At 36.8% G+C, this 15278-nt stretch overlaps 1 protein-coding gene across 2 annotated transcripts in view; it reads left to right on the top strand.

Annotated features, from left to right (window-relative positions):
- Nucleotides 1–15278, top strand: part of LOC136836467 (tubulin beta-4B chain-like) — a 36225-nt gene that overhangs the window by 8318 nt on the left and 12629 nt on the right. Inside the window, exons 2-3 of one of the 2 annotated variants that reach the window (XM_067100732.1) lie at nt 5841–5949; nt 7854–7868. In XM_067100732.1, the coding sequence (XP_066956833.1) occupies nt 5841–5949; nt 7854–7868 (124 nt within the window). The remainder of the gene's footprint in view (nt 1–5840; nt 5950–7853; nt 7869–15278) is intronic. The other variant, XM_067100733.1, reaches the window with a different exon arrangement.

Here is a 15278-nt window from a genome sequence, read left to right as displayed (position 1 = left end):
TCCTTTCGGTAATCCGCCCTGTTAGTCACACAACTCCTGAAGTGAGGAGTAAGCACTCGCAAGCGAAATATGATATTGTTGAAGGCTCCCATAAACGAAAGTAAGGTTTTGTGTTTTGCAATCAACTAAATATTAAAATGACATTTTTTTATTTCTTTTATAGATCAAAATATGTAAGGTGGCGCTGCATAGATTAAAATATCCGTACTTGAATAAATTATAGATTACAAGACTCCCACATCTTTATCTGTCGAAACTTAGTATGAAAACGTCATTTCTTAGATGAATGATAACAATTAAGAACTCATACAACAGATCAGCAGCTAAAACTCCTCCCTTCACAGTAATAGTCAGCGACAATTCCATCGACTATTCTGCTAAACTTACATCGATCGTCGATAAATTTTTAAGTAGGCGCCTTATCCCTGAACTAGATACACTCCATCGACAAGGACACTTGCGCCTCTCTCTCTCTCTCTCGATTTCAACTGATTTCTATTTTTTTTAGACCCTTTCCTGTATCTATTGTTGCCTCTCTGAAGCTATTTTTACGTATAGAAGCAGTATTGGTACTGGCAATATTAACAGATGCTCATATTATTATTATTATTATTATTATTATTATTATTATTATTATTATTATTATTATTATTATTATTAAATTAATCAAAATTTCAAGTTCCGTGAAATATACTTAATAGCCTGGTTAGTATACTGTGTGTCATTACTAACAGGTTTTGGTCCATTCCACCTTCTGTCATGTGATTCCTCTTAGCGTGACATGACTAGTCCCCTTCACATGGAATATCATGCACCCTCCTCTCTCTCACTTACTTATATATAGATATATATATATATATATATATATATATATATATATATATATATATATATATATATATATTATAATTATACACACACACACACACACACATATATATATATATATATATATATATATATATATATATATTATTATAATATATATATATATTTTTACATATAATATATACATACAGACAGACATACATATATAATATATATACATATATAAATTAAGCAATGAATACGCATGACCTCTAGAACTGCTACTTCGTGCCATCCCTCATTTCTAGGGGCAGCATTAATGATAGCATTATTGTGAGCAATCATTTTCTCACTAGGCCTGGCTGACTCATAAAAAGACCAGGAAATCGATTTGGGTTCCGTAATCACTATGTTATAAAGTTATTTTTTGTTGCATGACCAAAGGGGTACTCGGTGTGACGATCGCCATCTGTAGCATTATGATATTACCGCAACTAATGAAGGCAGTTTTAACGAGTAAGTATCAGAATCGCTAAAAACACTGAAGGCGTAGGATTTCATATGCATCAATATGTTTTTGCATGCTGAAATCATAGCAATTGTAAAAAAAAAAAATAATTTAAAGAACGATTTCTCTTCAGATTGACAAAGTTCAGTCTTGACACTGAACATTTTATGAGAAGAATATGAAAGCTTAGAATGCTTAGGAAACTATTTCATAAAACTACAGTTATTCGTAAACAGGTTTTTCTTTTGTGTCGTATACTGGCGGTAATAGATTAATTCTGACTCGTGAATTTACTCATAGATTTTAGCTTTATCCATATTGTTATTTATTTTCTTAGTCATAAATTCTAACTTAACCATTGTTGTATGTAATCGTACGTACACACTGCTATTCATTTATTCTAGCTACCCATTCTTGCATTTACTCTTACATCCAAAGATCTTATGTATTTCCGTTCCACCCAGCTTTCTGCATTCATCGCCATCCGTGCATTATTTTGTTGTACCAATCGCGCAAACATTCATCAAATTCAGCTAGGAGCAGAAGGACTTTGATCTTATGCCGATACAAAACGGTCCTTTATTTAAATTGCTTTATTAATTTGGCACTACAAACTAGCTTCACACTTTCATAGCCGAATAAGGAAAGAACGTCCTTGAGTGAAAATTAATATATTTCTAATGTTTTCGTTACGTAAGCGAGTGGAACAATCTGGTTATTTGTGATTTTTTGACATATGTAATCCTCGTATTTCAACATACGGAGCAGCATCTTGACGATATGAATTTATAACTATAACCGCGGTACTTATTTTATGCTGAGGAATCTCCCACGTGTTTTTATATCTGACGATTCAAATAGCGTTTTTGGTGGGCAACGGGTTAAGATATACTTAGGTGTTCGCCTGCCTGAGCACAAGGAGACGTAATTTTTTTTAAAAATGAAGTTATCTCTTCGTACATGAACCATGAACGACTAAGAAAGCATATGTTTACGACTGTTATCCTATTTCAGAAAAGACAGCCGCATAAAATTACCTATCGATTTCATTCTCATTTTCACGGACTTCTGATTATATAATTCGTCGATAATCCTGGCTCGAATGAAAGAGTAATCGACTCATAAGTTTACGTCATTGAATCCAAAGCATATTTAGTTAATGGGGTTTATCAGACGACGAATTGTGCGTATGTTCTGCTCAAGAAAGCACAATAGCAAGAGAGAGAGAGAGAGAGAGAGAGAGAGAGAGAGAGAGAGAGAGAGAGAGAGAGAAGAGAAACCGCCTAGCAACCGCTATCGAACTCCCGAAGCGTTGCCACAACAAAACTTCGATTAGCCTTCCGCCCTTACCCAGCTTTCCCCCCAACTTCGACCCCCTCCCGCCCTCCCTAAAGGCCCACCCATCCCTTCTGCCCTTTCGTCTAAGGGTGTTCATAGAGGTAATCCTCCAAGGTGATCCTGGAGGACGAGGGAGAGGCAGACTGACAGACAGACATTTTTCCTATTTTCTCATGGCATTTTCATTTTGGTTCAACTGTAGGAGTTAGTGTGACAAAATGACGTCACAACAAAAAATTCTGTTATTGTTACTTAATATGAACAATAATCATTATGCTTTTTATTTTAAGGACATAAGAAGCCAGTAGTATATATTTCTTTTGTGCACAAATCATGAAATGTATTGGTGTGACAACATTATTCATCATATGCACTTTAAGGAGATTACCAAACTTTTCTAGCAGTGCTGAAAAGAGGTTACAAATGTTTTTTATGGCAATGTTCAAAAGAGGTTACAAATGTTTTTCGTAGCAATGTTCAAAAGTGGTTACAAATGTTTTTCATAGCAATGTTCAAAAGAGGTTACAAGTGTTTTTCATAGCAATGTTCAAAAGTGGTTACAAATGTTTTTTATGGCAATGTTCAAAAAATGTTACAGATGTTTTTTTAGAGCAATGTTCAAAAAAGGTTACAAATGTTATTTATCGCAATGTTCAAAAGAGGTTACAAATGTTTTTTTAGAGCAATGTTCAAAAGTGGTTACAAATGTTTTTCATAGCAATGTTCAAAAGATGTTACAAATGTTTTTCATAGCAATGTTCAAAAGTGGTTACAAATGTTTTTCATAGCAATGTTCAAAAGATGTTACAAATGTTTTTCATAGCAATGTTCAAAAGTGGTTGCAAATGTTTTTTAGAGCAATGTTCAAAAAAGGTTACAAATGTTTTTCCTAGCAATGTTCAAAAGTGGTTACAAATGTTTTTTCATAGCAATGTCCAAAAGTGGTTACAAATGTTTTTCATAGCAATGTCCAAAAGTGGTTACAAATGTTTTTAGAGCAATGTTCAAAAGATGTTACAAATGTTTTTCATAGCACTGTTCAAAAAGGTTACAAATGTTTTTTACGGCAATGTTCATAGGAGATTACAAAACTTTTCTAGAATTACTTGGAAAACTCTACGGTATAGTTTGGCATATTTCACTTACTGCTGTTATGCGTCCATACCTTTCCTTGAATTAAATTCATTCAAGATGCTATTAGGTAACCTTTCCAATTCGAAAATAGGGAATTATAAGGAAAGTAGAGGTATTTCCATATAAATTAGAGTGCGCTGATTCAGCCATCATGTGTACGGGAGGCCTACTTCAGTTAATTATCATTATTATTGTTATTGTGAATAGAGCATATCTACAAAAATGTATAGATTTTTATTTTAGTTATTATTTTTATTATTATTATTATTATTATTATTATTATTATTATTATTATTAATAACACGTCGATGTTAACTTTCAGAGGACGGACCTTTCTTTACTTTAGTGTTACCAGGCAGATTTTATCTGAATAATATGAAGACGCAATTAACAGCTTCCATAGCTAACGATTATCAATTATTCTTACGATTTTCCTCGGAAGAAGAAGACAGTTTTCAGGATCACAATCATTTAAACAAAATATATGTAGAGAAACCAGTTCGTTACCACCTATTGGCACTACCCTTTCAAAGAGGTTTGTGTGATTTATGACGATTAGGCTACAAAGCCACTCCAACACCTCCTAAAAACATAACAGACACCTCACACGTCTCGAAATGTCGACCTAACCGCTCAACGTCTCCTCGCTGCTGGGAGAAAGGGAGCTGGTGACTGGTACAATACATGTATGCGCTACCGGGGTCTAAGCGATGTCAAGCAGGGCAGCCGATCGAGACTACGGTCTACCCCAAAAGCCAAATCAAAAGTCCTTCAAAGAAGGCATCGTGCTTACCCCATACAAAAATGGGGAAAAAAGCGCGTTTAAAGAAGAAGAAGAAGAAGAAGAAGAAGAAGAAGAAGAAGAAGAAGAAGAAGAAGAAGGCTATGAAGCCCAGCTCTGGGGCACTTTCAGCCATTCAGCGCTTGAGGCAGTGAAAAGTGGTTGGAGTGGTTGAACAGCAACAGAAAGAGATCCTGAAAGTAAAGGAAATGAAATACAGGGATATAAAGGTAGAACTGGGAGAAAACCCAACAGTTGCAATAAGGAGTAAAAGTTAGAGGTGTTGGACAGCAAGACGGAAAAAAAGGAAGCGGTTCCGGAAGCAAAGTAAAATGCTAGAAAGTGGGTGTAGCTAGGGGCCGAAGGCAAGCGGTAAACACCTTTTAGTAACGCCTACAGTGCACCACGCGAGGCGCACTGACGGCACTACCCTTCTACAGGGCCCCTTCATAGAGGAACGACTTGTAGACGAACTAATAATAGCAACTAGAGCAGGAGCCGTCAATGATTCAGGAGGTCCACAAAACAATCGGCATCAATTTTCCAAACATTCTCCACCCACAACTGGGAACCGCTGTCTATCGACCGTCAGCTGTTTAAATGTCAAAAGGCTGGTCCAGCCTGGAAACAGACATTCTGGAAACATGACCATCGATTATTTACCAAAGTTGTTAAAGAGAGAGTTCCCGCAGGGGGTTAGTGACGTAAGTGTGCACTGTAGGCATCACTTAAGGTTCTTTGCTGCAACCCCTTTCATTCCTATTACTGTATCTCCATTCATTTTCTCTTTCTTCCATCTTGCTGTCCACCCTCTCCTAACAATTAATTCATTGTGCAACTGCGAGGTTTTCCTCCCGTTACACCTTCAGACCTTTACATTTTCAATTTCCTCTTCAGCGCTGAATGACCTCATAGGTCCCAGTGCTTGGACTTTGGCCAAAATTTAATATTTTATTTTCTTGAGAGAGTTCAAATGTAATTTATTTTTGTTGTCGTTTCAAATATTTTTATACCTTACCGATTTTATCGTTGTTTATGGTTTGATTTATGTATATGTCGAAATTTATAATTTTTATTGATTAACAGACATGGCTGTTCATTCATCATCCTTATTTATTTTCTAAGTATTTATTTGCAGTTTTGGTAAGCATTTCATGTTTATCATTTATCTTATTCATGATGGTCAATTTCTGTGCTTATTCAGTACTTTTAATCATTAGTTATATGTCTTTATATAAACTTTTTTTCATTTATCCGTTTATTCTATTGCAGTTTTGGGAAGTGATCAGCGACGAGCACGGAATCGATCCCAACGGCATCTACACAGGCCAGCACGAAATCCAACTCGAACGGATCAATGTATACTACAACGAGGCCACAGGTATGCAGCACATTCTACTTAAGATATACCTGCAGTTATAGGCAGATCAAATAGCCTGCGTTGAATGACTGAGAACAAGAAGGAAATTATTCACTGAATACTTCTAAACATTATATTTCACCGTACGCGTCTGATACATGTCTGTTTTTGTTTATTTTACGCGTATGATACATTGTCTTTTGTTAGCGGATTCTGTTTTCTCGTTTAGTTCTTCCTGCATACACTCTGTACCTATAGATCTCTGAGACACGTTTCTTCTTCTTTTTTTTTTTGTCACAGCTCATAACATGTGTTAATTAATACCTGCCAAGGATTCAGACACGCAAATCTGCTTCGCCTTAAGCTGTAACTGTCAGTATGTTGAAACAGAGACATATTCAGAACCTTGTTAGTCGTGAATGGACAGTTGGATAGACTGATAAACATTTTTCCAATGTAGAAAGGTTTACAAAAGCGCATACACAGATAAATAAAACATAAAAACAAAACTAACGTACAGGCATTAGATGGATAGATTAATATATAGGTTTTCTTTATTGGGTGACCTTTCATAAAGACGGGGGGTCCACGTAGTGGGTTAGTGTCGTCAGTGCACCTCACGTGGTGCGCTGTAGGCATTATTAAAGGGTGTCTGCCTCGTTCCTTCGGCCCTTAGCGGCACCCACATTTTAGCCTCTCACTTTACTTCCATTCTCGCTTCCTTTCTTCAGTCTCGCTGTCCAGCCTCTTACCTTTTTACTTCTGTTATCTTCCCGTAGGGGGCTAGTGCCGTCAGTGCACCTCATGCGGTGCACTGTAGGCGTTAAGGTTCTCTGCAGCTTGCCATCAAGCCCTAGCTGCAACCCCTTTCGTTCCTTTTTTCATATTCTCTTTCTTCCATCTTATTTTCTACCCTCTCCTAACAATGATTCATAGTGCAACTGCGAGGTTTTCCTCCTGTTACACCTTTCACACCTTTTACTGTGTTTCCATTTCAGCGCTGAATGACCTCATTAGGTCCCAGCGTCTGGCCTTTGGCCTCAATTCTGTATTCAATTCAATTCAGTCCTCTATTATCTGGATATATTTCTTTTTGCTGTTCAACCACTCCAACTTCCTCTTTTCCAAAAATTACCCAAGAGCTTGGCTTGACAGCCTAAATTTCATAAAAAAAATCAACTCAACCAAAAAGGAAGGTCACGTGATTTAAGCAATACATAGTAAGAATTAGAATGTTAGAAGCCTACAAAGACTTCACAGAAATATAAACATTCGTAACAAAGACAACTCCTCTACACGAGGAATAGAGATAATATTTTGACAGGATCATTAGGTGATAAAACATACAAAACCAGCTTCACTTGCGTACATAAAAGCATATTCACGCAAATACACGCTTTGTCTTTGCTTTTCTTTTGATATGATATTTTATTCACAAGCCCTCACACATGATTAAATCTCTAACAAGTGCTCGGGTCATTGTACTTGAAATCATGACAATATAATTTTCGTTATTATTGAATAACTCTGTTTTGTTGACTTTGATTATTCACTTTTAATTCAGCTGTCTACTGTTCTGTAATTTTGTGTGTTTGAATGTATGTACTGTAGTATTAAAAATGCTTTGAAGTGTGCACTACGCTTGCAATATCATTTACATGTGTATTAATGTTACTGCCAATTTTATATTAGAAGATTACTGTAACTTGTACAGAAAACAACTGCTGAACCATTGTGAATCATTGGCTGTTGCTCAAAAAAAACATCAGAAAGGCTGCTGTCTTTGTACTAGCGAAGTTTGCTGTTGACTACGCAAAATGATATCGCAGCAGTTGTTATTTCATCATTTAAATCCTCCTTTTATTATCTAGTGGTAAACTATAACAAAAACCTAATGCACCTCATTGTTTTCTTTGCATCTTTAGGATATACAGGTACAGGTAGGCCATCTTCTCATCTGTCAAGGCTAATCATCCGAAGGCGTTGGACTTGATCCAGCCTAGCGTTTGTTTACATTCATCATCGGGTCCTTGTTGCTCATGAGCAGGCTGATAATTGGAAGCGTTTCTTGCGATGTATTCTTCGAATATTTGTTACATTTTTGTTCCATTGTGGAAGTGTATTGCCAAGTTGATCAAAACCTGAACGTATAATGAATAAATTTTTGTACAATTCATTTAAATTAAAGGAAAAATATAATAATATATTTTAAAAATGAACAGAAAAGAAAGTTGCTCAAAGAAAGACTCCGCGTGCGCAAAGGTAGAGTTATTCGGTGCTGCTCCTCATGCAGTTCTTGGAATGTTCGCACGCAGGCGGCAAAGAACAAATCTTCCACGAAGCGGAAACGCGGGCACCCTGTCTTTCTTCTTTATATCCTAAAATATATATATATTCTCACTTAGCCTACTCACGAGCTTCAATGGACATGAAGGCAAGTCAATTTTACTCCTTCTATCATACCCCCAGTCTCATTTCAACTGAGTGGTGTGACACGAAAACACTTTCCGACATCTTTTGGCTACTCCCACCAAACTTTGCGCTAAATACCGAATATTTTCCTATATCGGTGCAAAATTGAAGTCATGCACGTTCGTCAAGATAACAGCTCACAAGCATGAATATGCGTGACGGCGATTCTGGCAGCAATATTGCTTAATCGGTTCAAAGTTTGTCGGCAAGATGTTAAAAGATGCCAGGAACTTGCTCGGCCACACCACCATCAAGAAAATCAGTTTTGCTTCCAGGAAAAACTACTATTAAAAAAGTAGATAACAATGACATATAGCTGAAACGGCTTTCCACTTATATAATAATTATTTTTTTAAACGACGAATGAATCCTTTACAAAATACCATTTACAGTAAGAGCTTTCTGACCTCTCCCGTAGATATTATTGTTTTGAGAGTAGGCGTTTGATTATATCTATCCAGGCTTTAGAAACAGTAGTAATTTATATATATATATATATATATATATATATATATATATATATATATATATATATATATATATATATATATATATATAATATATAATTGAGGTAATTCAATTCATTGTCTTTGCTGCTTACTCTTTGTACTTAGTAATGAAGCTTTCTTCGCTGTCTTGGAAACTAATTTACGATAAATAGAACATTGCAGACAATTGGACCAGTAATGGTAGAATGTAATTTGTTGTGATTTACTGATGTATGGTAGTAATATTTTTTAGACTCTGTATCTTAATTAGCAAGTTAGAAGCCTTGGAGCTCATTCTATATGAATGTGTGCAATTAATAATAATAATAATATTGTGAGCCAGTTATTACTAATATGCATTTAGTATTATTCAGAATATAACGTTGATCTCATTCAGAGAAACTACAAAATCTCTCTAGTCGTATTTTGTCTAACTAAAGGATGGTATGTTGAATTATATATATATATATATATATATATATATATATATATATATATATATATATATGTGTGTGTGTGTGTGTGTGTGTGTGTGTGTGTGTGTATGTGCACATACGTGAATGCGGTTGTGTAATGTGTCATGATTTTATGATAACAAATGTTACTGAGTGAGTTGAGCAGATGAGATTATTTAAACTTCCGCCTTAACTTTTCCTACTCATTCCTCCACTAATGTCTTCTTTCTATACTAGTTGGTTTGGAATTTTTTTGCCTCTTTTTATTTATTTTCTTTCGTATTTTCCATTACTTCTCTACTCTTGGCTCTCTCTATTTTTTCCACATTTCTTTGTTTTCTTTGGCTCTTGTTCAGCCTTGTTCTGTATAAATGTATACAAATTCCATTCTACTGCTATGTTTCGGAATTCTCTATCTGCTTCTGATCGCTTTTCAATTGCAGCCTTTGTTGAATTGTTCGGGTTAATCGATTTTAGGGATGAGGCTGTTTACCCTATGCCCGAGGCTTTGTTTTCCAAAGCATGGCATGAGCGTCCTTCACAGAATTCAGGTGTTGTCCGTCTCAAGCCAATAGTGAAATAGGAACCTGTCGTTTGCACCAAGAACCGTAGGAGTGATAATATCTGTCAGGGGGAAATACATTTTACAACACGCGGAATGTGATATATGGGGTGAAAGGGACTTAATGACTAAGCTTTCGTGATTCCAATAATATTTATTGTTTACGTTGTCAGGCTATGGTAGACATACAGAAGTATTTGTTGCCAGGCAGATTGGAAACGCGTAACGGCTTCAGTACGGAGCTGTGTCAGGTCATGCGTACTCAAAAGGGCTAGAAAAAATAATCACGGTTATTAAAGATGACTTGTGGGTAAAAAAGCAGGCCATATGATAATGCAGTGTAGATAACATTTCAGTTTGTCTTCAGGTGCAATACGACTCCCCAATTTATCTCGGAAAGTCAAGGCCAAGAATTTTACGACCCCTGGAATAGACCCAGTCTGTCACGTCATTGGTTTAGGGCTGGGAAAAGAAGCAGTAACTGCACTTAATGATGTTTTTTTGCGATGAATAAACCAAAAAAGGAAACTGGTACTTCTTGGATAGCTCTTTGATGAGTTTGAAGTATGAAAATTGCACAATCCTCACGATGTCAGCCATGTTGGCAGCCCTGCCTTCAAGAGCGATGTTGGTGAGGATTGAAAACGATTTTTGTTGGCATTCCTGATTTTGGAAGTTATTCAGTATCGCGCATTCGGCAAAGATGTTGGCAGCCCGGTAAAGGATATTATTTCTTTGACTCTAATAATCAAAGTCCGCGGTAAAAGAAAAAGTTTTAAGTGTCCAGTTTGTTTGAGTTGACAGGCCATTTTAGTTTTCCGTGTATATGTTACTGTCTAGACTACAGTGAGTCATAGATTCCTTGAATCACGGAAACATTAGATTATAGTGCACAGTTCCTCGGGCTAAAAAATTCAAGGAGTTATTGACTTTCATTGACTTGTCGGGGAATTGGAACGTAAAACATAAATTCATTTTTAGATTTCTCTACAAATATAGTAGCTGATTTTTTTGGTCTCTTCTCATAATTAACATGTTAATATGTAAGTCAAAGATGCGCTTTTGATAGTGTTTATATAACTTTTTGATATAGTGTTTCTAAAGGAATTTATGGATTTCTCTGGTTATTCTTTATCTATCTATCTATCTGTCTGTCTGTCCATCTGTCCATCTGTCTATCTATCTATCTATCTATCTACACACACACACACACATATATAATATATATATATATATATATATATATATATATATATATATATATATATATATATATATATATATATATATATATATATATATATATATATATATATATATATATATATATACTAAAAGGACCTCATTCAAACTGGATGTTATCTAACGGAGTTTTTATTCAGAAAAAGTTACAAGCTTTCTTGGACAAAACAGTCCACAATATCAAGTATCCGTACGTTTGAATGAGGTCCTTTTTAGTAATCTCTACTAATGCACAGAACAATTGTGTATGTGATACATATATAAATCAATTGCTATTTTAAGTTAAAAATTGGTATGGCGAGGATAAAGGTTTCGTAGTGTTGGATTTTGTAGACCTAACAATAAAAGGCGAAACTAGGCACGAGAACGAAGTTGTAGTCAACCAAGTCTCCATCAGGAGACGAGAAGTTGAGAATGCGGCCCTGACTCTTGCGTGATGGGCGCCATTCTCACCACTCTCATCGATCTTGATATTACTGCAGTAACCCCCTCTTGTTTTCTTGCCATCGGCAAACTGAATAAAGAGACAAAGAGAGAGAGAGAGAGAGAATAAAAAGGAATCCAAGAACTTTCTCTCTCGCGTGTCTTAACAAGACTGACATTCCCACGGGCTGATTGGCTGTTTGCAAGCATCGTTTGAACCAATGGCTACCCAGTTGCAAATCACGCAGCCATTCACATGATGACACGTCATGGCAGACACACACACGTAACTTCCGGCACACGCTGTGGCGTAATTCTGCACGATTAGGTGACGATGATATGCCAGAAATTACCGAAGACGACACAAATACAATTTTCTTGACGTTCCTTCCTAATTTAGTTTTCAGCTCGTCTTATCCTTTATTGGCATTGCTGCTCCTATATTCTAATTTAGTAACGGTTCTCCATATTAGCTTGCAAGTTCCTGCTATGATGAACCCAAGACATGGAGAAGATGAAAGCGTTCATTCTTTCTTAATTTTATTGCAGAAGGTTGCTCTGGCTGAGCTAGAATTTCAGTTTCTTTGTTCCTGACAGGAAATTATGTCTCTGCTAATAACCAAGTGTATGCGGATGATATTTCTAAAGACTCGGTTCGCACGCAAATACGAATCATGCATTCAACCTGATTTCCTTTTCAACTGATTTCTTTGGTGAGGCCGGAACATAAAGGCTGTCTTAGAAGAATCTCGGTCACTGTCAGAAAAACTCGAGTTAGTGGATGTCTCTTTATACGTACTGACAAAGACACCTTAAAGAAAGTAAGTAAAAATAAATTAGGAAAGGAAGGCTAGGGTATTCCACATTTTGGAAGTAAATGGCATGAAGACCCCACCAGCCAGCTCTCTCTCTCTCTCTCTCTCTCTCTCTCTCTCTCTCTCTCTCTGCAGATGAGGAAACTTGCACGCAGGACGAAATCAAAATTCCCCATTCCCGCTTACTCCAGACTCTTCAAGATCTGTTGCAAGTTTTCAGCACCGATTTAGGGGATGCAGTTGCAAACCCCATGTCCACGAGCCAGCTGATGATCACGGAAGCTTAAGAACTAATGGCCCCTGATGGTCACCCGTCTAACTACTAGCCTTACCCCCAGTTTCTTGATATCGTTGACCTAGAGATCAGCTTTGAAACGAATGTGTTGCTGCCTGACATTCACTGGTGGTTACCAACTCAGGTGCTGACCTACCTTAGCATTTCTTAAACAGGATCGATAACGAAGCTATAATAAAAAAAAAGAAGATAAGAGATCGAAGAAACATAAGAAACAAAACGAGAATAATAATAGATAGAAAGAATAAAGATATGATAAAAGCCTCTTAGAACTGACTCATGTCTAGAAGAATGAGTAATAACTGAATGGCAATAAAATACAGGAATGAGAAATTGACTAAGACAGTAAGAGAATCATTGACATCGACGAACACAGTACGAAGGAAGAATAAGAAAAACTCGCTGAATGTCACGAAGAAAGGTCTCCAAGTGTGACTCATCCAGATATCCCCATCCTCCTCTTATCCAGGCCCCTTCCCCCAACCCCCAACATCCCTCCAGCCATATGTCTGTCACTAGGGGATGATTCTCACTTGTTCGATTCCTATAATCAGTCGTGTTCTACTGAGTCTCAGTAATAGCTACTTGGCCTTCTCTAAATAATCCTGTTCTTGACAGGATTCTTTGACGATGCTTGAGAGAGCTTGATCTCTCTCTCTCTCTTTTTCTCTTTCTTATATATATATATATATATATATATATATATATATATATATATATATATAATATATATGTGTGTGTAATGTATACAAACATTTCACCTTTTCTTGGTATTAAAATTATTAGCAACATTCACTCAGTACGATAATAATTAACGCTATCTCCCTTGAATGAGAATAACTAAAAAAAAATTTCCTTTGTATAAGAATCGCTAACTACATTTCCATTGAGTACAGAGATTACTGACCAGCATTTCCTTCGTATGAGGATTACTAAAAAATTTACTTGTTTACTTTTCCTTTGATTACCAACAGTAGAACCTTTCATGGAGTCCGAATAAAACTTATACTATTCCAGTCGCTGTCTCATGCCAGAGATATTTGACATAATAAATGAGGTGTGGGAATAAGGGCGTATGCCCTCTGGTTCTGTTCTGTTTTCGCCATGGTGGTAATCACATAAAAAAAAAATATTAGAATATCTGGTTGAAAACGAAATGAGTTCAGAGGTAAATCAATGTGGCGCATTTTTCTTTATTTAACTTGAGATGAAAACAACATAAAAACGAAAAACGAAGGATTGGTTTAATGAAAGAAAGAATTAATTATAATTTTCACTTTTTTCTTGAAGAGGTGTGGAAAAAACTGAAAAATAAAACATCATAGATAAATAGACATAGAAATTTTCAGGAGCAAACATTTCCTCCTCGTTGAGCTACAAAGGAAAACAAGAGATTGTAATCAGCTATTTATTTACCTGTTCGCGGTTTTTCTTTCCATGCTGAACTAATATTCTGGACATTAGTTTCGTTCATGTATTTTCACCTGCCATTTTTTTCCGTTTTGCTCATGTGACCACTCTTCCGTAGGGGGTAGGGTGGGGTAGCCGTCAGTGCACCTCACGTGGTGCACTGTAGTCATTGCTTAAAGTTCTTTGCAGCGTCCCTTCGGCCCCTAGCTGCAACCTCTTTCATTCCCTTTACTGCATCTCCGTTCATATTCTCTTTCCTCCATCTTGGTATCCACCCTCTCCTAACAATTGATTCATAATGCAACTGTGAGGTTTTCCTCCTGTTACACCTTTCAAACCTTTTTACACTCAATTTCAGCGCTGAATGACCTCATAGGTCCCAGCGCTTGGCCTTTGGCCTGAATTCTATATTCCATATGACCATTCTGTGGAGACTCCCTCTCTGAAGTCATGGCCTTTTGTCCCAGTTATAGAGAATGTATGCGTATCAACACAATCATCCTTTGTTATCATCGCCTCCAACACCTAGCGACGCAAAGGCTCTTTGTGAAATGTTGCCGCCCATGTCTTTCCTATTCCATATCTTTCATCAATCTCCACTCATCTCCAGTCTCCCGCATCGAAGTTCTCATCCAAGTAGGCCTAGAGAACTGCGCGCCTGCCCCCTCAGTAATCGTCAGGTCTACCTGGCCTAGCTGGTAGTAGCGGGTCAGGGCCTCCGGATCCCGGTAAGAGCACCTGCTGTGTTTTGACACCTGTTCAGGCACAGGCTAGACCCATAATCGAAAACTGTGACCTTGCCTAGTGTGAGCACCTGAAGTAATTGGCAGCGGGATGATGGATAGGTTTCAGGCATTGAGTGCTTTGTCTCGTCGGCTTCAGCTCTGGGCGCCTGGCGGATGGCCTTGGTTAAATACCAAAGAGCAACGGGAGGGGGTAGTTGGCTTTTAGGCAGCTAGGACCTGAGCACAAGAAACTGGCTATCCTTTGGTGTATTTAGTTAATGAATCCTCTATTGATTCTGCCACCTGAATTGATGGTAATAATAACAATAACAAAAGAGGAATAAATACATACAATATTTAAAGAAACAATGACAGTGAGAAGGGGTAATTGTAGATGAAAACAATAACCAAGGCAGTAATATACTATCTAGCATAAAAGTTAAGGATACCTTTAGTTTAACCA

This window comes from Macrobrachium rosenbergii, chromosome 56 (genome assembly GCF_040412425.1).
Source record: "Macrobrachium rosenbergii isolate ZJJX-2024 chromosome 56, ASM4041242v1, whole genome shotgun sequence".
Taxonomy (NCBI): Eukaryota; Metazoa; Arthropoda; class Malacostraca; order Decapoda; family Palaemonidae; genus Macrobrachium; species Macrobrachium rosenbergii.
This window is presented reverse-complemented; position numbering and strand designations above follow the sequence as displayed.